The sequence below is a fragment of the Lynx canadensis genome, chromosome A2 (genome assembly GCF_007474595.2).
Source record: "Lynx canadensis isolate LIC74 chromosome A2, mLynCan4.pri.v2, whole genome shotgun sequence".
In the NCBI taxonomy this organism is placed as follows: domain Eukaryota; kingdom Metazoa; phylum Chordata; class Mammalia; order Carnivora; family Felidae; genus Lynx; species Lynx canadensis.
In genome coordinates, this window is record NC_044304.2 from 21260419 (window position 1) to 21286624 (window position 26206).

At 46.7% G+C, this 26206-nt stretch overlaps 1 protein-coding gene across 1 annotated transcript in view; it reads right to left on the reverse strand.

Moving 5' to 3' along the window:
- The window catches only part of STIMATE (STIM activating enhancer), a 53024-nt gene extending 29934 nt beyond the window's left edge, over positions 1-23090 (reverse strand). The window contains exon 1 of the mRNA XM_030307002.1: positions 22931-23090. Within this exon, the coding sequence (XP_030162862.1) occupies positions 22931-23090 (160 nt within the window). The remainder of the gene's footprint in view (positions 1-22930) is intronic.
- Between the last annotated feature and the right edge of the window lie 3116 nt (positions 23091-26206).

Here is a 26206-nt window from a genome sequence, read left to right on the forward strand (position 1 = left end):
TGTTCATCACTAGTGCCCTCCTTAATCCCCATCACCTACTTAACCCATCCCCCCATCCACCTCCCCTCTGGTGACCATCAGTTTGTCCTCTATAGTTTCTTGGTTTGTCTCTCTCTCGTTCTTCTCCCTTTGCTTGTTTCTTAAATTCCACATGAGTGAAATTATATGGTATTTGTCTTTCTCTGACTTATTTTGCTTAGTATTATACTCTCTAGCACCATCCATGTTGTTGCAAATGGCAAGATTTCATTTTTTTTTATAGCTGAGTAATATTCCACTGTGTGCACGTGTGTGTGTGTGTGTGTGTGTGTGTGTGTGCACCGCTTCTTTTTTGTCCATTCATCCACTGATGGACTCTTGGGTTGTTTCCATAATTTGGCTTTTGTAGATAATACTATCAACATCGGGGTGCATGTATCCTTCTGAATTAGTGTTTTTGTACTCTCTGGATAAATTCCTGATAGTGCAATTGCGGGGTTGTAGGGTAGCTCTATTTTTTACTTTGTGAGGAACCTCCACACTGTTTTCCAGAGTGGCTGTACCAGTCTGCATTCCCACCAACAGTGCATGAGGGTTCCCCTTTCTCCACATCCTCACCAACACCTGTTGTTTCTAAAATCAAGACATTTTAATGGTGGAACTTCAGGCACCAAAAAAGGTTGATGCAAAAGCTATCTTTGAAGAGAGACCTTTCTAGTGACCCTCAAAAATTACACCCTGTGGGTCAGTGCCATTGCCCTTTTGATCATAGGACTGGTATTTACCCCAGACAGAGAAAAGGCTGAGTTAGCTGGGCCCAGTCAGAGAGCACAGACCAGGCTAGATTTGCCCAATACAATCAACAAGGGCCTTGTCTGAGCGGAAACAACCGCTAATGCCACTAGGGAGCTGAAGAACATGCAGGGTGGAGCCAGTGTGAGCCTGCGCTGGACTGTGCGGTTCCCGCTTGACACCTGCCCCTTAGCCTTTTCCTGGGGCAAGGCCAGCAGAGGAAGTGAGCTTCAGAGGCCACCTGCAACGGCTCTTGGCCACAAAATGGCCCGCTCAGAGTGACTCTACGCTTTATGTGATAAGACACAATTAATCGTTCCATTTGTTTGTCCATCTGTCCATCCACCCTCCAAACGGCTGCTGGTAGAGGTCTCAATGTTAATAGAATTATGTCACCCTCCGCTCCACTTAAAACTTCCATGACACATAAATGTGTCAAAAGCCAAACTTTACACTGAAGATGGGTGCATTTTACTTTAGGTAAACGATATCTCAATAGAAAATTTAAGAACAACAAAACGAACACCAATCCTTCCCGTGCCTTTCCACAGCAGCTCCTTCTCCTGGCCAAGGGACCATATGACTTAGGACTCTGCCTCTGGCCTCATCTTCTCCTTCCCTCCAACGCCCGCCACCAGGGCCTCCTTTCTATGCATCACACACACCAAGCTGCATCCTGCCTCAGCACCCCTGGCTCACACTGGACTTCTGTCTGGAACACTCTTCTCCCAGTTTGCCAACCAGCGGGTGGCTCCTCCTTTTCGTTCTTGTCTTGGCTCCCAGATCACCTCCGTGGAGGCCTCTCGCAACTACACCACTCGCCTCTCGCCGCACCACTACATGCCCGGGTGTGCACATCTTGCCTTGCCCCCCGCCCTCACTCTCACTTCCCTGTTCTATTTTCTTCGCCACTATTACCCCTCTCATCTCTTTACTATCTTTTTGTCTCCCCCTGGAAAGTAGGCTCTGCAAGACCAGGAGCTTTGGTTCTGTTTACCCCCATATTCCTAGCATCTAGAGAGTGCCTGGCTCTTAACAGGTAGCTAAACAATATTTGTTGAACAAAGGAATTGATTCAGTCTGTCACTTCAGATGTATTTAGAGTACTGTCCAGGTATTTATTTTTAATTCAATAAGGTCTGTGAATTTGCCTGGCAGGTTCTCCCGGAAACTTAGCTTGCAAGCCCTTAGTCCTGCAACAGGACAAAATTGCTTAGCTCTTTGGTTTTGGACATGGTAATCTGCCCGCAAGTCTCCCAAAGGACAGCCACCCAAAACCTCTCTTCCTCCTCCCCGGCCACAGGGCAGGGAGAACTGGCCCGTCAAGGTCTCCCTCACCAAATTTGGCCTTAGATGCAAGAACCAGACAATCTGGGTTTGTAAACAGCTGAAGTGTTCATGAACATTTTTTAGTAAGGACTAGATGAAGCCAAGGTTCACAGTTAGCCAGCTTTAATCCTCCTACGCAGAGGTTCTGCCAAAGGCTGAGGAAGAAATAAGAAAAAACCCCAAACTGTGTAGCAAATAAATATGCTTAGCTCTAAACACGGGGTTTCCTTAGGACCGCAGCTTCCCCTGGGAGCAGGGCGGTGGCGCCATCTGCTGACGATGATGACACCTCAGCAGGGTGAGGGGCGCACTGTCACTGTGTGAGCATCCCGCAGGGCTCTGTTTGATGGAAAGAAAATATGAATAGCTGATAAACACAGGAGAAGATATGCAACCCCAATAAGGTGGGTTTTAAAAATGTGAATTAATAATTAACCCTCAGCCAGATTAGCAAACACAAAAACATCGGGTGAGGATATTAGAAAACAGGGGCTCTTAAATTGTTGGTGGAAAAGTAAATGGTAGGACCCCTGGGGATGTGTGGGGGAGTGGCTTTGTGATCTTGTCCCCCGAGCTCCCAGGTGAGAGGGAACGTTCGTTCGTTGGTGCTGGGGTGGCCCCAGTGAACGGAGCCTTCTGGGAACTGGGGATGTGCTGGAGGTGGCATGACCACGGCCTCCAGCAGGAGCGGGAGACAAGTTACCTTGTCAGTGTAACTTCCTCATTCACACTGATGGAGGCACCGAGAGTAAATGGGCTGTCCAAGAAGGACCCTACCCCGCAAGCCACGAGCCGGCATCAGGGAATCCTGAGACACACTGTACCTGCTCCCACCCTGTGCTGTCCCTGCACTGCCGACCCCATACTCCCTGGCTGTAAATGTAGGAATTTAATTTGATCTCACAGCAGATGGAGATGTGTGTGGTTTTTTTTCCCCCATCGATCCATAGATCACTTGAAAAGTTGCAGTGGGTATTTTGGGAATATCCATTATGACTTCAACTATTTAAATGCTGTGACCCAGAAACTCCACTCCTAGGATTTTCTTCTTTAATGACACTCACACAAATTCCCAAAAATCTACATTTTTGTAATGCAGCATTACACTGTCTATAAGCGTGGAGGATTTAAAAACCACCTAAATGTCCATCAATGGGGGAGGAGTTAAATGTAAGTTATCATGCAATGGAAGTTACGCTTAGAAAGTTAGCAGACACGGTATCCCTGCAATGGGCAGATTTTATGGCATGTAAATTACACCTCAGCAAAACTGTTTAAAAAGTAAATTTATCTGTTTTGATTTGGAAAAATTCCCACGTTAAATGGGAAAAAAAGCAAGTCACCAAAGCAGTAATTGTGTCGTGTGAACCTACTTTTATTTTCTTTTAAGTAACTTATACAAACAGAAATTTCAAAGCACACACATTAACTGTGAACCATGGTTAACTCTCTAGAGGATGGTATTATAGGGAACTTTCATATTTTATGCTGTGTATTTATTTCCATAATGTTTTAGTTATTTACAAAGAGCATGCATTATTTTCATAGTTAAAAAAAAGTCTTAAAAAAGGTTACTTGGGGAAAAAAACTAAAAACAAGAATTAAGAAATGACAAAATTACAATTTTGCACATTAGGTAATTAAAAGCCTTCCTCAAACCTAACTCATTAGCAAATCTCCTTCTAAGAGAAAAGCTTCCAGCAGGCAGAACTCCCTGGGGACAGAAAACACCTCAGCCTCTGCAACCTCATGGCTAATCAAACAGAAGACACAGCCCCAGAGCCTGCATTTCTCACAGGTAAAATGTGCAGCCCCTGGCCCAGGCCCACCACGAGTGTGCGACCCCCCTCTTCCATCACCACATTTCTCTGCCACCTTCTACTGGCCACTGATTTTGGCTCAGGTCATGATCTCACAGTTCACGAGTTCAAGCCCCACGTTGGGCTCTGTGCTGACAGCTCAGAGCCTGCTTGGGATTCTCTCTCTCCTCCCCTCCCCTGCTCATGCACATGTTCTCTGTCTCTCTAAATAAACAAATAAATAAACATTAAAAAAAAAAAAAAGGAAATCACCTCTCTCATTTTGAGGACAAGAAACAATCTCAGAGGCATAAAGTCACCTGGGATGAAGTTGCACAGTTGTAACGTTACATGGTGGTCATGAGAGGCACCATGTCTCCTGTGAGAGTACCACGCATTTACCCAGCAGAAGACTTTGTCTGGGACACACTGGGGCTTCACCTTTGAATTTTATTAGTGGAAGTGAATCAATAAGCACCCGCAGCAGAAAAATTAATAGAAGATTGGCTCTTCTCTCGATATCAGAGTTACAAAGCTACATTTAAGACCTTTTCCCTAGCTTCTCAACCCAGGGCAATTAGCACCCAGAGTCTTCTCTTTTCAAACAATCCAAGGTGTATAACCAACTAGAACCTCAGCAGAAGAGAAGCAACAGACTTCATTTCGCCAGTCTCAAAGCCTCGGAATCAGGGGCCAGGGACGAGAGCAGCTGAGGAAGCCTTCACTCTACGATGATAAACTGACCTTATTATATAATAAGCTGGCCTAAGGAGGCCTGGGACCTTACTTGCTGAGATCATCAGGCCCCTAGCAGCTACAACATCTGAAGTACTCTTTGGTGGGCAGTGGGAATCCTATCCAAAGTGGTATGGTGGATGCTTCAGGTGCCTTGGGTTCTGCTCACAGCTATTTCTCCTCTTCTCCACGTGGAAGAACAGGTGGATGGGGTGAGAGGAACAAGTGAGCAGTGCATACACCAGTAAAGGAAGAGGAAGGATGTAAAGGGACCATGACTCAGGACCGGGAGCACTGGGCTGCCCTAAGAAAGGCAGATCTGAGTCAAATTAGCATTTCTCAACTCCCAGTGCTCACTCTGTCCACCTGTCTGCTGGGATCCCTCCAATTCTTCTTCCATGAGGACACTAACAAACTACCATCGTATGGCATGGTGGTCACAAGAGTCACTTTCAAATTTTTCTGCAATTGTCCCATTATGCAGACTGCAGAGTGAGTGGTCGCAGGGATGAAGGCTAGGCAGACAGCCTGGATGAAGAGCAAGTCAAAAGGGAGGTCTGCCTCCATTTTTTCCCTTGGGGGCAACAAAAACCACAGCTACAGGTAGTGAGGGAAAGCCACCGAGCCTCTTGGGTTTTAGAGAGGGGCTTGCTGGGTGCTGTTTTGGGACTGACTCACAACACATCCTCCTTGGTTCCAGCCTTCTTAGAAGTCTAGAATTAACATAAATCAATCTCAGAAAATCACAATACCCTGGCCTGGCTACTTAGCATTTCAAACAGGCCTGCCTATGCCAGCCTTTGATCAGGAAGGCCAGGCACAATTCACAAGACGCTGGGCAAAAAGGAGGCATAGGGCCCTACCTGTCCTCAGACTCTCCAACCCAGCAATAGTGCCAGGGAGCATACTTCCCTTGGGCTTGCTGGTCCACCAAAACACCTGCAGAAGGCTTAAATAATAAGCACGTTACCACATCTGAGGCCATCCATGCAAGAGGAGCCAGAGGTTGCACTGCTCATGTGGGTGGGCAAGTACAGAACCCAGAGAAAGCAGAATACTCTGTCAGGAAATGACCAAAATAATCTGACACAAGTATCAGGAGAGTGACCATGCCTATATATACGCTAGGGGCAAGGGAAGAGTAGGTGGCTAGGAAGAGACTTACTGAGGGCTCAGGGCAGTGAACATTCTATACAAAGAAAGACTCTATAGAACAAAGCTCTATACTGTACACAAGTCAGAACTTTGGCACTTCTTCTCTCTCACCATTGAAATATGAACTCCTTGAGCTGCTGGTATCTTTGAAAGAGGGGTGAAAAGGAAGATCCATCAACTGCGTTCTTATAAAAAAGGTACTGAGAAGACCGAACACGTGTAAAAAGTCACTGTACACACAGAATGAATAGGCTCCATTTCAATTACTAGTCCCTGTTTTCCTCCCACACGTAACTCAAAGGCTCATTATACAAATTAGTCTGAAATGTATCTTGTTCAACAATCTAGTGTAGACTGTAGAAACTCTGATTTCCTACCAGTTAAAATATCAGCAGTGAGCAACCAAGTTGGCTTGGCAAATAGAATATGACAAGTTGCTTCTCTGAGGCTCTTAAGACTAAAGAAGCAGCCAGGGCGCCTGGGTAGCTCAGTCTGTTGAACACCTGGCTCTTGATTTCGGCTCAGGCCATGATCTCACGGTTTGGTTAGTGAGATCGAGCCCCGTGCTGACAGTGCAGAGCCTGCTTGGGATTCCCTCTCTCTCTGCGCCTCCTCAGCTCTCTTTCTCTCTGAAAAGTAAACATGAACAAAAATTCAAAAGAAAGGCTAAAGCAGCAGCCAACTCTTGTCTTGGAGGAGCTGTCCACTGGCATCCTGGGCCTGTTCCAACCACGTCTCAGGGCTCAGCCCACTCACCAAGATAAAATCCAATCAACAAGCTCTCACTTATCTACCCAATATAGAGATATACCCGAATCGATCCTCTTTGGCCACTCAGCATACAAATCTGGAAGTATCAGTTACTGGTTCAAGTGATTTGTCTTCCTAAGTAGATCACAGTCTCTTGGAGAACAGGGATCAAGTCTCCTAAACTTTTCTCATGCCCACCTTCACTATATCAGTTTTGTACTGCTATGTGACATATTGTTCCACAACTTGGTGGCTTAAAACACAGAAGATTTGTTGTCAGTTTAGCTGCGTAGTTCTGGCTCCACGATCTCTTGTAAGGCTGCAAACTTACAAAGCATGGCAAGCTTTGGCTGGGGCTGGAAGAGCCACTTCCGAGAAGGTTCACACATGCATGGCTGTTGGCTGGACTCCCCAGCTCCTCACCAGAAGGGTCCTTCCAAAGGACTGTCTGAGTGTCCTCAAGACATGGCAGCTGGCTTTTCCCAGAGCAAGTGATCCAAGAGGGAGCACACCCAAGACAAAAGCTGCGGTTTTCAATAACTTAATCTCCAAAGTGATATACCATCACTTCTGCCATATTCTATTGGTCACATAGACTAACCCTGATGCAATGTGGGAGAGGACCACACAGGGTGTGAGTATCAGGAGTGGGGATCACTGGGGTCTGTGGTGGAGGCTGGTTGCCACATGAGCCCTTCTACGTCTGCAGGAAATTTTTACTGAATATGGAATGGATGAACCTTTCCAGGGGGACCTGGAAGCTGTTCCTTTGCTTTTCAATTCCATCTTTGCCAACACGCTCATGCTCTTTGCTGTCCTGGCTGGCTAACACTTTCCAAAGAAGGAAAACCGAACAAGGCACTAGAAGGAATCACCAGTGTTTCTGTACAACATTACAAGAACTTTCCCTTCCCCTTTGGTTGTTACTGAAAACAACCAAAAAGGTGTTTTCAGCCAAATTCAGCTTCTCGCTTACCCAAACAAGGGGACATCCTATCAGTGCGATGAAGTCTGCCGACAAGGGCAGTGTAGACCCAAATGTTCCCGTGGAGGGGTACCAAGAAGGGCCAAGGTCCTGGCACTTATGGCCTGCGACAGCCAAGCAGGGCAGACTATTTGACCACACAAAGGAGGCACTGGGATCATGATTTCCCACATGGCCTCTTGGAGCCCAAAGCCATACTGTTGCACTGCTTCTTAGTGTGGTGGTGGTAATTTTTTAAAATTAGCAAAGTGACTCAATTTCTCCCCAACTTACATAATTCCTACCATCAGACATAGGTCCTGAGATTACAACTAGAGTTGACAAAATTTGTAAAAGGGTCCAAGAGCTAAGTTGATAAGGTAGTATGTAAGGATTGGGGCCACTTGCTTTGGGTAAGGAAGGATCAAAGTGCCTTCACCCATTTTTTTTTTTTTCCCTGCCTTCATTTATGAAAGCTATTTCTCCCTGGACAGAGAATCCTAGATTCACAGGGTTTTCCATTCAGCACTTTACAGATGTTGTTCCATTGTCTTCTGGCTTGAATAATTTGATGAAAAGTCTGTATCAGTTCTTATGTCTCTCTGTACAGAGTGTCTTTTTTTCTCTTGGTGCTCTCACAATTTTCTTTTTATCATTGTTCGTCAGCAATTTGTTACGATGTGGCTTAGTGTCATTTACTTTGTGTGGTTCATCTGCTTGGGGTTTATGAAGCTTCTTGGATCTATGTTTACAGTTTTCATCAACTTTGGAAAATGTTCAGCCATTAGTCTTCAAATACGTTTCCTGCCCTCTCTTCTGCCTCTTTTAGAAATCCAATTACAGGTTGGCCCTCTATTTTCCCATGGGTCACTGGGGCTCTGTTTGTTATTTGACTTCCTTTTGTGTTTCATTCTTAATTCATTTACATGGACTGACTTTTCTCCTGATTATAGGTCATAATTTTCTGCTTCTTCACCTGTCCCGTAATTTTTGATTAGAAGCTATACATTATGATTGCCACATTGTTAGGTATTTGAATTTTGTTGTCTTCCTTTAATGAGTACCGAAGTTTGCTGGAGTAAGCAGTTAAGTCTGTAAAACAGTTTGATAATTCTGAGGCTTCTGCCCCTTCTCTCTCTTTTTAAGTTTATTTATCTTGAGAGAGAGATAGAGAGCATGCGTGAGGAGGGGTCAGTCAGAGAGAGAGGGAGAGAGAAAGAATTCCAAGCTGTGCTGACAGCACAGAGACCAATGCAGGGCTCAAGCCCACAAACTGTGAGATCATGACCGGAGATGAAACCAAGAGTTGGACGCTCAACCAACTGAGCCACCCAGGCGCCCCTCTCTCCCTTCTTTTTTATATCAATTCAGAGGTATAGTTTATATACCCAAATACATCCATATTAAATACAGTTCAAGAATTTCGAGAAATGTATACACTGATGTGACCCTCACTACCAACATAGTAATTTCCATCACCCCCAAAAGTTATCTCATGTTCCTTTGTGGTCGGTCTCACCATTACCACTCCAAGGCAACCACTAATCTGCTTGCTGTCACTAAAGATTCCGTTTCTGGAATTTCATACAAATGGACTCACATAGGACATATTCTCTTGAGCTGGAATCTTTTGCTCAGCATGTTCATCTATGTTGTTGCACGAATCAGTAGTTCATTCCTCTTTGTTGCTGACTGTATCCCCTCATTTGGATAGATCACAATTTGTTCATCCATTCACATGCTGATGAACATTTGGATCGTTTCCAGCTTGGGGCAATTATGAATAAAGTTGTTATGAATATTCATGTACAAGTCCTTTTGTGGCCCTGTTTTCTTTTCTCTTAAGTAAACGTCTAGGGACAACATTGCTCGGTTATATGGCAGGTGTGATTTTCTTTGTAAGAAACTTTCAGTTTTCCAAAATGGTTGTGTCATTTTACATTTCTGCTATCAGTATACAAGAATGTCAAAGTTCATATTCTCTTCAACTTTTGGTATTGTCAATCTTTTAAATTTTAGCCATCCTTGTTGGGTATGCAGTGGTATCATTTAATGTGCACTTCCCTGATGAACATCTTTTCATGTGCTTATTGGCCACCTGTATATCTTCTTCAGAGAAATGCCTATTCCAATCCTTTGCCTATCATTAAACAACACTGTCTTTTAACTGAGTTGTTAGAATTCTTCACCTATGCTGGATGCAAGTCCTTTGTCAGATATTTTTTCCCCAGTCTGCGTCTCACCTTTCCATTTTCTTTACAGTCTATTCTGAATGTCAGAAATGCTTAATTTAGATGAAGTCTGACTTATCTTCCATTTTTTTTAAGTTCAAGCTTTTTGTGTCCTAAGATCTCTCTGCCTATCCCAAGGTCACAAAGACTTTCTCCGATGTTTCTTTCTAGAAGTGTCAGAGCTTTTGCTTCTACATCCAGATCTGTGATATATTTCTGTTCAATTTCTGTGTATGGTATCTGGCTTGTTTTTAAGCTCTGTGCCCTTTCCTGGGTTGGCAGTTAAGTTTGCAAAGCAGCTTTCTCAAATAAGGCACAATCTTTTGAGGTGTCCACCCAGTGCCCCCGGTGTTCAGTAAGGTCTCTCACCTAACTGGGAAGAAAAACATCTCCCGGCCCTAGAAAGGGTTGAGCTTACATCTTCCCAGCAGCTGTTCTTGGCTTTGCCTCATGAGTTTTACCCCATGCACGCACAAACCAATGTTCAGAAAGAGCCTTGAGGAGACCCCTGAGCAAATGTCTAGAGCTTTTCTTTTATGTAGTTTGTTTTTCTCCATATTGTTCCTGGAAATTCCAACTGCTCTGGCTTCCTCAATTCTGTCTTCTCAACTTGGCAAGGCTGCTCGGCTCTGCTTGGGATTCTGCTTGGGATTTGGAAATTGCCTCCGGCAGAAAGACCACAGGGCTCACCTCATCATTTTCTTTCTCTCAGGGACCACTATCCTGAGCCACCCGTTGCCCAATGTTTGCAAAGAGTTGTTTCACACATTTTGGTCTGTTTTCTGGTTGCTAACAGAAGACAGGCAAGTTCTATACCAGTGACTCCTTCATTGGCAAAAGTCTCTTTACCCACTTTTGTACAGGCTCAAATGTTAAATTTATCCACATGGGAGAGAGTCCTTGGACTTCAATGACAAGCCCTACGGGATTCCAATCTCAAAAGGAAAAGCCTATGGCTTTTTCCTGGCACACCTATCGTGACTACACAAATGATTGCAATGATGCTCTTGAAGGAAAACCAAGCAGATGAAAGACAATGGGAACCAAATGGTGGTAAAGAATTCCATGTGCAGAGAAAACAGGAAGTCTACAGAGGTTAGGAAAGCAGTGTCCCCATGTCATGAAATACATGTGAACACTGCACACAACAGGCGGGCAGAGCAGTGGAAAGTCCCAGCACTGGGGTGAAACTCACCGGTTTGAATTCCAGGATTCCAATTAGGAGCTGCCACAACCTTAGACAGTTCACTCAGCCTCTTTGTGCCTCAGTTTCCCCAGGTATACAATATAACAGGAGTACCTGCTTCGTGTGGCGAATGTGAGAAATAAATGAGTTAACATATATTTATGGTGCTTACAGGACTTGGCACATAATAAGCACTAAAAAACGTGACTCAGTATCATCACCAGATCAAACACTGGCCAAAGCACCTTTGGCCAAAATACCTTCAGTGCCTGTGGTTCTGACCTCCCAAGCAGGGAAGGCTTTACAAGAAGAATGAAAACACATCTTACATTTACACAGTCTCAGAATACCTCCCCAAAATTTACTTATTAATTGCAAAGGGAAAATTTTTCACTTCAGGGGAGAGACCTGGAGGGACCACCTTCCTCAAATCATCACGAGAACTTCACCAGCGCTGGGGTAAACCCACATCAGGTGCCCCAGGTTCTGACGCACTGAGGAGGTCACAACATCACTTATGCAACATCCCCCTCCTCCCCCAAACAACCCGAAGGTAACCATGAGAAAACATTAAACAAACCTAATCTGGGACATTTACAAAACCACTGGCCTGTACTTTTCAAAAACATCAAAGCCAAGGCACCTGGGTGGCTCAGCTGGTTAAGCATCCAACTCTTGGTTTTGGCTCAGGTCATGGTCTCATGGCTCATGGGTTTGAGTCCTTCATCGGGCTCTGTGCTGATAGTGTGGAGCCTGCTTTGCATTCTCTTTCTCCCTCTCTCCCTGCCCTTCCCCCGCTGACTCTCTCTCTCAAAAATAAACTTAAAAAAAAAATTAATTAGTTTTTAAAAAGCGTCAAGGCCAAGAAAGACAAAGAAAGGTGGAGAAACTATTCCAAGACCAATAGAGACTAAGTGTACTATGTTTCACTGCTGTCTTCCTGACCAGCCTCCAGGTGGGGAGCACCCAGTCAGAGTGCCCGCATGTGCCAGCCCCGAGCCTGGCCAGTAAGCCAGACAAGGCCCAAGGAAAGGCAGGGCCACACGGAGGTCATACCTGATTAGTACTGACTGACTGTCCTGCAACTTCAAAGGAGACTAGTATGGGCAAAGGTCATTAGGGGGAAGTTTCTTGGAAGCTGGGGAGGATGTGGCTAGGCCGGAAGGAAGGAGAAAAGCATTCAGGGGAAGGAATGTGAGTAAGGGGAAGAGGCAGGAACGGGTCTGGCAGGTTCGGGGGGGCTGGGAGAAGAGCAGCCCCGGGGCATCTTGCTGCATCCCAGTGTCCAATAACATTGCTGTTCTTGGCTTAGGTTATAGGGCAGACCATGGTGGCTGCACTGCCTGCAGCACAGAGAGAGTTCAGAAAAGGAGGATGGGGGCACCAGGTCCAGGAGCCTAGCTGTCCTGCAGGATGCCAGGACACCACGCCACTTTAGGTCAAGGCAAAGAAGGACCTGCCACATAAGAGTACCTATGGCACCTATGCTATGGTCAGCGTGAGTGAGGGCAGAGGAGCTCCCTGGTACAGCTCAATGCTTCACCAGCTATGAACACCTTCAGACAGCAATCGCCTGCTCCACCCTCGCCCCCGCATCACCTCTCCTCACCCTCGTGCCTCACGTGATCACAGACCTTAAGCCACGTCCACCCACATTGGCCCAGCCCAAGAATGTCCATTTTGGAGGGAACAAGATCACTATAAAAAAGCTGCACCCAGAATATTGTCCCATCCACAGCAGTGGCCCTTGAACTACGGTGGTCCATAGGAAGACTACAGTGTATTTGTCGGCTGTATTCACTGATGATTTTTACCTGTTAGGGCAGGGGGTATTAGTAAGTTGTTTACTTAAACACACTGAAAAAAACCAAACCCATATGTAACCTGCTCAGTGGACTGAAAGGCAATTTAACGTTCTTGTTAATTCTCATTTCATGGAATTTTTTTTTTTTTTTTTGCCAGCATCTAATGAGATTTCTCACAGAGAAATTTGGGGATAGAATTACAAACCAGGGCCCCCTCTGCTGTGTCTAAAGGATCCCCCAGACCCATCTCTTTCTTTCCCAGGCTTCTGGAGCCCAGTTGCCTGCAGAGCTCAGACAGAGGGTGGGAACAGCAGTGGAAACAGCAGACCTATAATCTTCAAGTCTGCTGCGTCAGAACGACCTGCAAATATTTTGGGCCCAAACGCATCACCCAAATAGAAACCCTGCTCTGGCACTCTCACGCCGCTTCGGCCAAAATGCTCACACTGTGCTTGGGTCTGGGCAAGAGAGGCGGTGTGCCCTGCTCCCGCAGGATTGTGTCTCAGGCTTGTCATTTAACTGGGACGATGCCAGCACCTCATTTCTCTACATCATTTTTCATGTTACTAAGTGAAGATGTCTTCTAAGAAAACAGAAAAGCCCATGAAGAACACTGATGAGCTTAAGAGGCTAGAGGAGCCCACGGACTAGAACAAAAGCTGGGGGCAGAAAAGCATTTTGAGAGAAGTGAGCATATGAAAAATACAAGGTTGGTCCTGCTTGTGTCCTGAACTACTGTGCATATAACTTAGCCCACGAAAGAGAAAACTAAAGAAAAAGCATGAAAGCTCCTGATACCTCTCACTGACTGAATATAGGAAAAGCCACAGATACTCAACACCAAGTCTTTCAAAGAAATTTCAGAGCCAAGAAAAAAACACCGGTCAAGTGCCCCAGCCAGCCGAGTGACCCTTCTTCCCCTACCCGCGTGCCACTCCACTGCCCCCACATGAAAGCCCGCCCCAGGTAAGGCCCAGCCTCACACAAAGCTGCTCGAGCTGGGCCTGCCTCCAGCACGGCATGCCCTTTAGAATGAGGAGGACACTACATCAAACGAAATGTGGGAGGGATGTGTCAGATGCTAAGACAGGATTGCAGTAACTCCAGTTCGAAGTCTTTTCATCATAGGTATAGAGGTGGTTTCAGTGGCTGACAATCCTGTGGCAGGTACAGGATTTCTAGAATGTACCTGACAATTGGCATTCTCATAAGACATTCTTCAGCAGAGCCCAAGCCCACCAAAGCCTGGGACCATGCTCACAGACCATGCCTCCCCTGCCCTGGCATCAGTCTTGTAGCCACACCAGGCAGCTGTCCAGAATGGAGGCCAGGAGTATCCCTGCTTCCTCTACACCTGGGTGGAATATGGTGGGCAGCCAACAAAGCTAGTTAACAATAAGGAACGGCTTCATTTATTAGCTAAAAGCAAGGTCTCTGGAGCTGGACAGCCTGTTCCTCAGGGGGACCCCATGAGATCCAAAAGGGACACGATCAGGGTGCATGGGTGGCTCAGTTGAGCATCTGACTCTTGATTTCAGCTCAGGTGATGATCCCAGCCTGCCCGCGCGCTCTCTCTCTCTCTCTCTCTCTCTCTCTCTCTCTCTCTCTCTCTCCAGAGGCACTTGGGTGGCTCAGTCAGTTGAGCATCTGACTTCGGCTCAGGTCATGATCTCACAGTTTGAGTTTGAGCCCCATATTGGGCTCTGTGCTGACAGCTCAGAGCCTGGAGCCTGCTTCAGGTTCTGTGTGTGTCTCTCTCTCTGCCCCTCCCCAGCTCATGCTCTCTCTCTCTCTCTGCTTCAAAAACAAATAAACATTAAAAAAAAAAAAAAAGATTCTCTCTCACCTTCTGCCCCTCTCCCTCACTTATTCTCTCTCTAAAAAAACAAAAATAAAAAATACATGGGACATGATAAAGTTGCTTCAAAAGAAAGGCTCTCAGAAAAACAGTCCAAATGGAGCATGAAGTAAATGCAGAAGCTGACTTGCCATCCAATAATTTAACGCATCCTCCTTTTTAAGTGCAAGCTATAGGAAAAGACGCTGAACAAGGAAAGCCGTCTTCCAGAGCTTCTAGCCTCTGAAACACTCGGCCTCCTTCTCTGAGAGCCTCTGTCCCATGCTCTCCAGCCCCGAGGAGGACGGCCCTGCTCACAGTCTCCTCTGGACTTCAGCTCTCACCACCGCATGTCCCCTTCCCATTGCTTCCCTCCCTGGTGCTGTGCTCCAGCAGGGCTCCCCCGTGGACACTTCCCGAGCTGCAGGCAGAACCCCTCATCCCTCCCCTCAAGGCTTCATTGACTCCCTTCGCACTGTCCGGGACACAGCCCCCTCCAGCCAAGAGCCCCCGGAGGACGGGGTGTGGGTCCTAGCAGCCCCTTGTCGAGGCAACACCCAGCACCACGTGCGGCACCCAGGCCCTTAAGCCCTGTCGCTGCACTGTTCTCATCCTTCAGGAGCAACATACTGACTGAATCTGCTCTCCAGGGCTCCCCTGAGAGTTCACTGAGTGATCCACAAACTGAACACATGCAGTTCTTAACAGGGACAACTGTGCGCCCTCCCCGCCAGGACATACTGGGCAGTGCCTGGAGACATTTTTGTCTGTCTCAGCTTGAGGGAGGAGGGTGCTATTAGCATCTAGTGGGTAGAGGTCAGGGATGCTGCGAAACACCCAACAACACACAGGACAGCCCTGCAGTAAAGAATTACTTGGCCCCAAATGTCAACAGTGTCAAAGTGAAAAACTGTGGGTTTGATGGAGAACTTCCAAGGAGCGGGGTGCCTGAGAGACTCAAAGACTACTTCTATGCAAACGTGAGGAAAAGGATAACTTATGGGTTATCCCTAACTCAAGGTTATCAACCACACTCCTTAGTCCCCAAGGAAACACAGCAGGAGGGCTGTAGATAGGCCTCCTCCTCACCAGTTCCTCAGTGGACTCGGGTACCCCCTCCCCAGTGCTTCTGGGAGGCTCCGTCTCTGGGTACGAGTGCCATCCTCATGCAGCCACGGAGAACCTGCATGAAGGCCCAGGCTGGGAAAGCAAACCTCAGATGTAACTCGTACGTACACAAAATGATTGGTTAAGAAATTTCAAACGTATATTTTCATGCTATCAATAGCCATAAAACAGCCTGAAGTTCCAGATAACACTTTGGACACAAAAAAAGAATCATAAAGAAAGAAAATCAGAGTTGTTTAAACAGGAAAAAATGAGGCAAAGTAGCCAGGGTATGGGGTAATCAGAGGGCGCGCCTGTGTAAAGAGAGGCAAGAAGGCAGGCTGGAGTAGAGGAAGCGGCTAAGGGGGTTTGGAGTCTGATGGATCTGGTTTACATTTCAGCTCTACAGCTACTAACCAGGACCTTGCTTGCTGTCCCCATTCCTTCCAGGGTGCCTGGGAGGTCCATGAAGTGCTGGGCACAAGAGCCAGCACAGTGGAGACTCAGTGCAGAGCAAGCCACAAGGAAGACACCGGCTCTAGCTGCCGACGCCCCCCACCTGCCATCACAGGCCCTGGGGCGTGTAAGGCCAGGAACTCGGATACAGGTTAATCACCTGTAACCAGGTTGCCCCATTCTACCCACTGCCCTCTCCAGGCCCACATGAGACTCTGCAGGTGAAAACACAGGGTAGGGTTAGGTGAAGAAAGGAGAGCATTACCTGTACTATAGCCACCTGCTTCAGGTACATGCTAATCAAGTTTTCTACCATTGTGCAGTCTATGAAAAGAGGACTGAAGGTAAAGATGTTGTGCAAACAAGACAGCAAGGGAAATGTTTAACCTAATTCAGAAAACAAGTTACTCAAGCACCTGTGAAACGTTCTTCAACGGGACTCATGAGTGCAAATACTGTACTAACAATGAGGATGACTTCGCTCCCTGCCCCTTACAAGTGCCTGATATTGATCCAGCTTCCTTACAGACATTCTTTCTAATCCCCACAGTTCCAGAAAAATTATTATTCCCCTCTTACTGGGGAGCAAACAGAACCTTTGGGAAATATACATAGGTTGCTCAAGGGCACAGTGTGGCAGAAGCAGACGTGGAAGCCAGGTCAGACTGGTTCCAGAGCCAGGGATCCCACCATTTTTAACCACCTCTAAAATTCCTTCAAAGGGACTTCATCTTCATGCAAATATTATACTAACTGCAAAGGATTTTAAACAGATCATTAAAGCAATAGAGGCTTGATAGGCCCCTATAGGGTAACGCTTGACAAACATATATTTAAAAGGCTAAAAAAAATGCATTTCCTTAACTTATTCTACAACTCAGACTGGCCTCTAATTCAGACAACTCTTGCCCTCTTGCCCCAATTTGGCTCCAAATTAATTAAGTTTTACTATAAATAAAGGAGTAGATCACCATTATGGATCCATGCTATTCCAGATAAATCAGCATTTAGAAACCTTGAAAACTTTCTAAAAATAAAGACTCCTAACCGGCTACCACACTAATGTCAGCCGTCCTCCTTTCCCCTGTGGGCACAATACCAGCCTGGGAAAGAAAAAGGGAAGTTCTTCCTTAGCTTTGGCTGGCACTCGGGAGGCAGGAAGGAAACGGACATTTACTGAGTGTGCTGGGTGCCAGGCCCAGAGACAGGTGCCTTCTCTCCTGAGATCCAGTTCAGCCATCACTGTGTTTCATTATCTTACCAGGTGACCACGGAGTGAAAAGTTACTGCAGAATAGGACATTCATGCGATCTCAAAGTATTACCACCACCAGAGAGATAATTTATTCATTGTGAAGGGGAAAATGTACCTTTTCAAGGGAGAGATCAGGAAACCTCACCCCTCCACCAAGTAGTCAGCCTTATTATTACTAATAGCAAGACTGCCTGATGTTACATGCTTCCTGGTGCAATGTAGTATGAAGCACACAGCACTGCCTACAGAGTGTTCTTGCTGTAAAAAAGGTTACCTTAATGGAAAACCTCCTCCAGAAAATACTCAGGAAACACAGGGGTCAGTGAAACAGCTCAAACACCACAAGGAAACACCCAGACAACTCCAGAACATGGAACATTGCACATGACTGGCCTGCACTGTTAAAATTAAAAAAAAAAAAAAAAAAAAAAAAAGAGAAGGGGCGCCTGGGTGGCTTAGTTGGTTGAGTGTCCGACTTCAGCTCAGATCATGATCTCGCGGTTCGTGGGTTCGAGCCCCACGTTGGGCTCTGTGCTGACAGCTCGGAGCCTGGAGCCTGCTCTGGATTGTGTCTCCCCCTCTCTCTCTGCCCCTCCCCCACTTGTGCTCTGTCTCTCCTTCAAAAATAAATAAACATTAAAAAGAAAGGCAAGGCCATTAAAAATAACAACAAAAAACAGTGTGTGAGTGTGTAAGTGTGTGTGTGTCTGTGTGCATGCGTGTTTAGGGGGAGATTTTTCTACTGTAAAAGTGACTTCAAAACACAACCAAATGCTATGTGTGGACCTTAACTGGCTCACAGGTTTTAAAAACTCCAGCTATGGGAGATTTGTGATGTGTGGGGTAGTGTGAACATGGACTGGATGTTAGATGATATTGTGGAGTTATCCATTTTCTTACACATGATCGTGAAACTGTGATTATGTAGAAGACTGTCCTTATTCTCAGGAGACTCAACTGAAATTTTTCGGGGTAAAGTATGATCCTGGCTGCAACTCAGCTTCAAATGGCTTGGCCAAAAAAAAAAGAAAAAAAAGTACAAAGAGAGAAAACAGATGTGGCAAAACATGAACAATTTCTGAACTAGGCAGAGGGCAGATAGTGTATTATCACCGTGTTATTTTTCATCTTTGCTGCATGTTTGACGTTTTGTATGATAAAAACTGGAATAGGGTAGGCAGAGGTGATTCCAGGAAGGGGTGGTCCCAGCAGGTCTGTGTGTACAGAACACATAAGGAGGCTGTTCACCACGTGAGAAAACACCAGGGACTCTTGTATAAGATTAAGATTTCAAGGCTGGGCAGACTGGTTTGTGATGTTACTTTGGGTCTCAGGAACACTATCATTTCTCAATGCCAGCAGTATTTTTATAAAACACGGCCACCCTCACCCAGCTGGCTAGTCCCCACATCTGTAACACGAAAATAGGCACAGGTAGATTTATCCAAGCTTTCAAAATGCTTGTTGTGTTAAAAACCAACTCTGTCTATACTTTGGCCCAGAACTTCAACTGTGCACGGCGAAAGAGGCTTGCGTTTGCTTTGCATCACACGTCCTGGGAATAAACACTCCCAAATGCCAACACACACACTGGTCAACGCTGACCTTTGGCTGGCAGCTGGGCCGCTGCCCTGCAGTGGGAACAGTGTGCTGAGTTTCCGGGACTGCTCAGCTCTGCTCTGCTGGGACTCTGGGCTGAGTGACTTCATTGAGCCACAGACTGGAGATAGAGCCACCAAAACATGAGGAACTGCTCAGCAGGCAGGTCATGACAAGTCCCTCATTTATTTATTTTTTGACTTATTTTTTTTTTTTAATATAATTTATTGTCAAGTTGGCTAACATACAGTGTGTACAGCGTGCTCTTGGTTTCAGGGATAGATTCCCGTGATTCATCGCTTACATGTAACACCCAGTGCTCATCCCAACAAGTGCCCTCCTCAATGCCCATCACCCATTTTCCCCTCTCCCGCCCCCCAACAAGTCCCTCATTTAAAGCATTTTTTTCTACTCACACACCAAGGCTTCTCAGTGATGTCCCAGAGAACCAGAGCGGGAAGTCCCTTAATAAGCTTGCCTCTGAGTGTGTTCAGCTTTCCTCACATACAAAGGGTAGCTTACGTGGAGCCTCTGGAAAGCTCACTACTTAGCAAGGTGTCGCTGACACTGAAACATGTCTGTGGATGCTGGCCCATAATAGTCAGTGTGTTTATGTAGCTCGAAGAAAGACTCCAGGCATCACTTGGCACTCAAACTCTCATCCACCTGGGCTGAGACCGTCTAAAAACCCCCACAACAGAGATAAGCACTGCGATGGGAGATCCTTGTGGGGATCAAAATCCTCCCCTGAGACATTAATATATACTATAATAATGTTATTAATTATTAATATAATAATATTATGTAGCAATAATTATAATAAATTAATCTATATTGTATATTATGTTATAACATATTATATATTATGCTATAATATGTTATATATATTATACATTGTTACATATAATAACATTATCATTAATATATATATTAACATCTCAGGGGAGGATTTTGATTGTATATATATATCAGAAGACATCCTCCAGGACAAAAACCTCCAGGTAAAAAACAACAACCTGTAAATGGAGACCAAAAGTGATATTCTGGGTAGAAAAAGAAACAAAGACAGTGGTCTAAGGATCCACTGAAATCAGAGATGTGAAGTGATGAAAAGTCCCTCGGCCTGTCTGGCAGAGAAGGGGGTGCAGCTGATGGCACAGAGCTGGTCTGACAGGAAAATGGGACAGTACCTGCCCGCAGAGCTGGGGAACTGTCAGAGAAGAGAGGAAGTAAGCCCATGGCACAGGGGGACAAAAGCTCTCAGGAGGGAAAGACTGTGACCCCAAAGAGGGTAGGGACTGTTAAACTGCTCAGGAGAGATGACTGCTATTTAAAATATGCTTGACAATGGGGCGCCTGGGTGGCTCAGTCGGTTAAGCATCAGACTCTTGGTTTTGGCTCAGGTCATGTTCTCATGGTTTGTGGGTTCGAGCCCAATATTGGACTCCACGCTGACAGGAGCCTGCTTGGGATTCTCTCTCTTTCTGTCTCTGCCCATCCCCTACTCGTGAGCTCGCTTGTACACTCTCTCAAATAAACTTTAAAAAAAAAAAAAAAGAATTTAAAATATGCTCAACAAAATAAACGGTAGAATTGATGATGAAGGATGGAGTGGCCTCATCTTCACACACCAAGACCTCCCGCAAGGGCTGCAAGGTGGACGCTCCTGTCATGGGAGCCTGGCACTCTAGCCAGCAGCTCTGCTGGACCGGGGAACCGACGCCGTGTCTGGGAAGACAGAGCCCCCCAAAGCCAAACCGCTCACAGACTTCCCTGAGAGACCCCCTCCCTTTTCCCAGAGGGAAAAGCCCCACAGTTCTCTGGACAGAACCAACAAGTCTAGGAGATGAGCAAGGGCAGACACAGTCCTCGCCCTTCTACCTCTTCTCCCCGACCCTCCTCCTCATCACAGTCCCAGGACCCAGTGCCCATGTCCACACGCTCCCTCCATGTCTAGCCTTACGCTGAGCAAAAGGCCACGCTGTCGTCCGGTCTTTGCATACAGAAAGCGCCAACCGCAGTGGGGTTTGCACACGTGCTCGTACCGAAGATTAAGCAAAGTGAGTGTGTCCCTGAAGGCTTCAGGGCCAGCGCCGTCACTCTGAACACAGGCAACCTGGCACACTTCTCAGCAGTGGGCAACTCTGCCCGTCATAATCACATTTCATTCTCTCAACCACAAGTATCAAGCCCTCAGGAATAAGTCAGGCCATCGGCATTAATCAAATCCACGGAAATAGCCAGAGCTAGGCTAGGAAATCTTAGGTCAGGGAACACAATGCAAAGTAAGCCTGTAGTTCCTTCAGAGAGAAAGGAGGGCCAGCTGGAGGAGACAGAAGTAGGAGGGGAGTGGAGACCCGCGCACAATGTCTTGAAAACACACACATACAGTTCATGCACCCAAGTCAGCAGCTGATTTGGGCTAAGTCATCACAAATTATTCCTGGGGGAACAAGTCGGTATTTATTCAACAGGGAAAACAGCAAGACAAGTAGAGACTAAAAAGGAAAGAAAAAGTGGCAAACATATACAGTTGGGCACTTGTTGTAAGATTTATCAAGGCCAGACAACCAGAAGAAAATGGCATCCAAGAAAAGCCTCTTCGGGGTTACCTGGAGCCTGGGATAATTCACTCAAATAAGCCCTGTGTTAGTTATAACAAGCAAAACTCTAAGTCTAGCAACTCCACGCTATAAGATGCACACAGCTGCAGGACCCCTCCCTAACGCTAAGGAGCATACTCTCTGCAGAAACTTCCCATTCTGCCCATGTGAGCACAGTGGGGAAGTTTTGAGAACCAGTCATTTTGGAATTAATGCCTCTGTACAGATAGTTATAACCCTTCCTTCCCCAAAATGCAATCACAGGGGCACTCCTAGGCCTACAGCCAACCAAAGCCTGCTGTTACTGTAATGAAGGTAAGGATGTGCGCCAAGAAAACAATACAAACCCATGACACACAGCACACATGACAACAGGGTGGAACTTCTAGTTCTCCAGAAGGGCCATCTGGGGTTTTCTCCTCCATCAGCAAACCCTCAAGGAAGAACCAACGGGGACTTAGCACAGGGATTCTGAGACCTCCCCCGACCCTCTGAACCTCCTCCTCCATTCAGCAAGCCACTTGGTTGTCCCAAGTCTCGTGGAAAGGAAGAAAAGTTGAAATACAAATAACAGAACTGCGCTGGGAAAGGGAACCATCAGGGGAGGCCTGAGAAGCAACTTAATTAGGAAAGCTTGGGACAGGGACGGAACAGGCGGACCTATTCAGGAAGGAGGGGAAAGAGGAGACGTGGGGAAGAAGGCAGTCCGAGTGGGTCCTGCTCCAACCAAAACAGAAAAAAAAGCTGGGGGGAAAGGTGAGGGCGAGGGGGCAGGAGGGAGTAGTACTGGGGACGCAATGCATGGCCTTACAATCCAGACATTGCAAAGTAACAGGATTTAAAAGCGAACTGGAGATAGCAAAGCTTTGGGATGTGAAAGAGCAGGAAAAAGCCCAGCATCAGACTAGGGATTTAGAGATGCAGGTTAAAAGTGAGAAGGGGAGGCTAGGAAGAGACTCTAAAAGGGGGCACAAAGGACTGTTCCAACTGGGGGTTCACGGCCCCAGGCTGGAAAGTGGAGCAGCCTTAAGTCGCGGTAACAAGGTAGCGGGAATGGGGGGGGGGCGGGGAGCTAGTTTTAGTTTTAGGCAGGTATCTCGGAAGACAGGCATGAGCAAGCTGGAGGAAAGGAGGTGGGGTGAACCCTGGCTAGAGGCTGCAGCGATAAGGCGAGAGACTCAGGACCCTGGGTCGGGGCCAGAGCCTCCTCTAGTTTGGGAATGCCCAGCCCGGGCTCGCGGGCAGAAGGCACCCCAGGCCTTAACTCTGGAGGCGGGAGGGTCCCCGAGGCTGGGCAGGGCCTGCGGTGGTCGTACAGGGCCTCAGGAGGGTGGGGGTCCGGGACTCACGCATCAACGTGCTGAAGGCCACGACGCCGAGCAGCCCCTGCAGGAAGATGCCGAAACTGTGCATGAGTGCGCCGCTCTCGCAGCGGCCCGCACCGGACGCGACGGTGGACGGTGGCCCGCCCGGCAGCCCGCGGCTCGCGTTCCCGGCGGGGCCCTGCATGGCGGGCCTGGCGGAGGGGCGCGGGGTGCCGCGGCCAGCCCGCCAGCCCGGCCGGCCTCGCTGCGTGCGGGGGCCGCACCGCCGAACCCCGGGCCGGGAGTCCGAGACAGGAGCCGGTACCTCCGCCCCGCGGCCCACTCGCCGCCGCGCGTAACCCGACGTCTGAGATCGCAGCGCCCGATTGGCTCGGCCGGGCGTGGGGGCGGGCCTCGGCCGCTCCGGCTCTCTCTCACCACGGGCGGGGCTCCGGCCAGGCGTGGGGGCGGGGTCGTGCGTCCGGGCCACAGGTAGAGCGGACCAGGTGAGCCGGGCAGCACCGACTGGAGGGAGCGAGTCCCCGGACCCTGAGCTCCAGGTCGGCAAGGCAGGAGCAGGGATCGTCTGCGACTAAATTCTTTTCCTTTCCAAGATTAAGCCATCGTAGCTTGCAGAATTTACTAAAAACACTCCTGGATTCCACCCTCAGTTTCCGATTCAGTAGCTCTGAGACCGAGCAGAATAATCTGCATTTTCAGCAAGCGACCTAGATTATTCTGAAGGAGCAGTGAGGCAAACAATCCAAGGCTCTGCACACAGTAATATTCCTTCCAGTACAGACGTTCGACGTTCTTCTATTTTCCTTGTTAGTACGAATATTGTGGCCAAGAGCTTATCTTAGCTTGATCAATCCGCCTGAGTCGACTTTTTTTTCTTCCCTGAGCATAATGTAAATGGTTATTTCAATCCAGATGTGGTCGTTTAGAAATATACAAGGTTTATACTGAAAATAGGTCAACATATCCCCATCATGTCCATTTTGAACGTGCTTCATAAAGCCAAGTTGTTGGTAACTCTCAGAGTCTCTAATGCCTCCCTCCTCGCATGCACGTTTACTCCCACCTTAACCCCTTGACTCCTTGGAAGGAGCTCTCTACCTCTATTAGGGCCTCTAGTCTCTATTGTCCCATCTATCCTCCCAACACCTCTGCCTTTTCTCCAGACACCTCTTGTTGATTCCTTCAAGTCCCCAGCCTTCCTGCTGCATTTGCTTAATGACCATGTACACATATTATTCCAACAGACACTGGGCTGTATTTGTGGAACAATAGATACTCCACCTAGGGAAACTTACCCTTAAAAGATAGTCACCAATGAATTCCAATTATATAAAAGGGCTAAATGCCACACAAAAGCTTTCATGGCTAACAGGAATACTAACCTGATTATCCAGAGAACAGAAATGCTGTTGGCTCTTTAGAGCCCTTCTCTTACAATGCACTTCATAGCTCTGGGTCTTAAACGGCATTTCAGCTGTGTGTACTACTGTTCCCTTTTCTGCTGAATGAACTACTCCTCGTGCTTAAGGCCTGCCTGACCTCCCTCTCCGGTGGGCTTCCATACTACCTTGTGTATACTGCTCCACTAGAGCTTTTCATACTGCTAATCAGATGGTTTTACATGTGTCTCTCACACAGCTGAGTGTGAGTTCCCGGAGGGCGGGAACTGGTTTACATTATTCACCCTTATATCCAACATAGCGCCTGGCACACAGAACATGGCAACACTTTTTTTAAATTAAACTGAATTTTAATTTATAAAATTTAAAACTCTCCACAAGTATTGACCATGGGAAAATACAGAAAATCAGGTTAAGAAAATAAATAGGTAAGGGAAAATTGCATTACTGCCTTTAAATCTAACAAGGTCTCTTACGGGGATGCTCAACAGTTACAGTCCATGTTCAGAGGGAATCAAACAAGAGGATGTGTACTTAAAGCAGAAGAGACTGTGGACTGAGTATAAGGAGACTGTTAATTGCTTGAAGATACAGGCAGCCTAAGGGAAGTTGCACATAAGAGCTGGAGAATGACGTTTTTGACAAAGCACTGCTCTGTCCTTCCAGGTGTGGAGGGATCCTTAAGGCCCGTTGCTGCTGTACCAAGACAAATGTAGACAAACAAGAAGCATTCTTCCGAGATCAGGGGCAGATTCCCCAACACCAGGAGCAAGGTCGCTGTGGGGAAATTCTGCTCTTCCTACCTTTCCTGACCTGCAATTAAAAAGTCCCTAAGTCCAGAGGGTAAAGGTCAGACAGCAGAAAGGGGGGAGAATTCTGGAAAGGCTCAGTTTATTAAAGTAGAAAGGAACTTTCTCCTCCTTCCAGAGATGATTCTGAGGCCCCACTGGAAAGAGTTTTGAAGGATTTACTCTGGCCAAGATGTCTTCTTTGCTGTCAAATGAAGTTAAACATAGCTTAAGACCTGTATTAATGTTCTTACAACCACTTAAAACTGCCATAATATGCCACAAGTTTATATACACTCTTAATTACAAAAAAAAAACCCACGCAAAATATTAATCCAAAATAGTTATTTTTTAATCCCTTGAAGTTATACCCATCAAACTTGATGGGAATTATTTTAATAGGTATTCTTGTGCATATTTCTCCTTAATTATACTTTATCCTCAACTCATAACTTTTAAAATTAAGAGAAAAACAGCAAGCAGGAAGGATACAATGCAATATGCATTTTGTTTTGTTCCAAACAAGCAGCTTAAAAAAAAAAAAAAAGGGTAGCATACAATAAACAAAGTGCATCAGTTCCAACAAGTTAGTATTAGAAAGAGGCCTAAGGAGAGGGCTGGAACCAGCCAGAAGTCCCACCCTGGCAGGCCTCTGATTGTCTTTAGAGAATATTCAACCAAAAAAAGAAAGGAAGAAGGGAAGAGGAAAAGAAATGAGCACTTTAAAATCTCAAAAGAAACATTCGAACTACACTTCCTTAGAGCCTTCTTGCAAAAGGAGATAAGGAACTGTCCAGTTTTAATTCTGTCTCAACTTTGTAGGGGCCCTTTAGTCATCTGCTTTGTGACTTGATTTTACCCCTAAAGCCTGTCCTCGTCCTTCTTCAAGCACTATTTGCCCACCTCCATTTGGCCAAGCTAAGCACGCAGTTAGGTTGACTAAACCACGTAGAAACCTCAGGACTGAGCTTCCACACACTGTGAGAACAGGCACCATCAGCAATGGTGGCATCATTTCACTGGTCAATATCATCCTTTGTCCCCAAAAATAGTCAGAGACCCTTGCCTCCCATGGCTCAGGGTCCACACTTGACTGCTGGTGTTGAGGACTT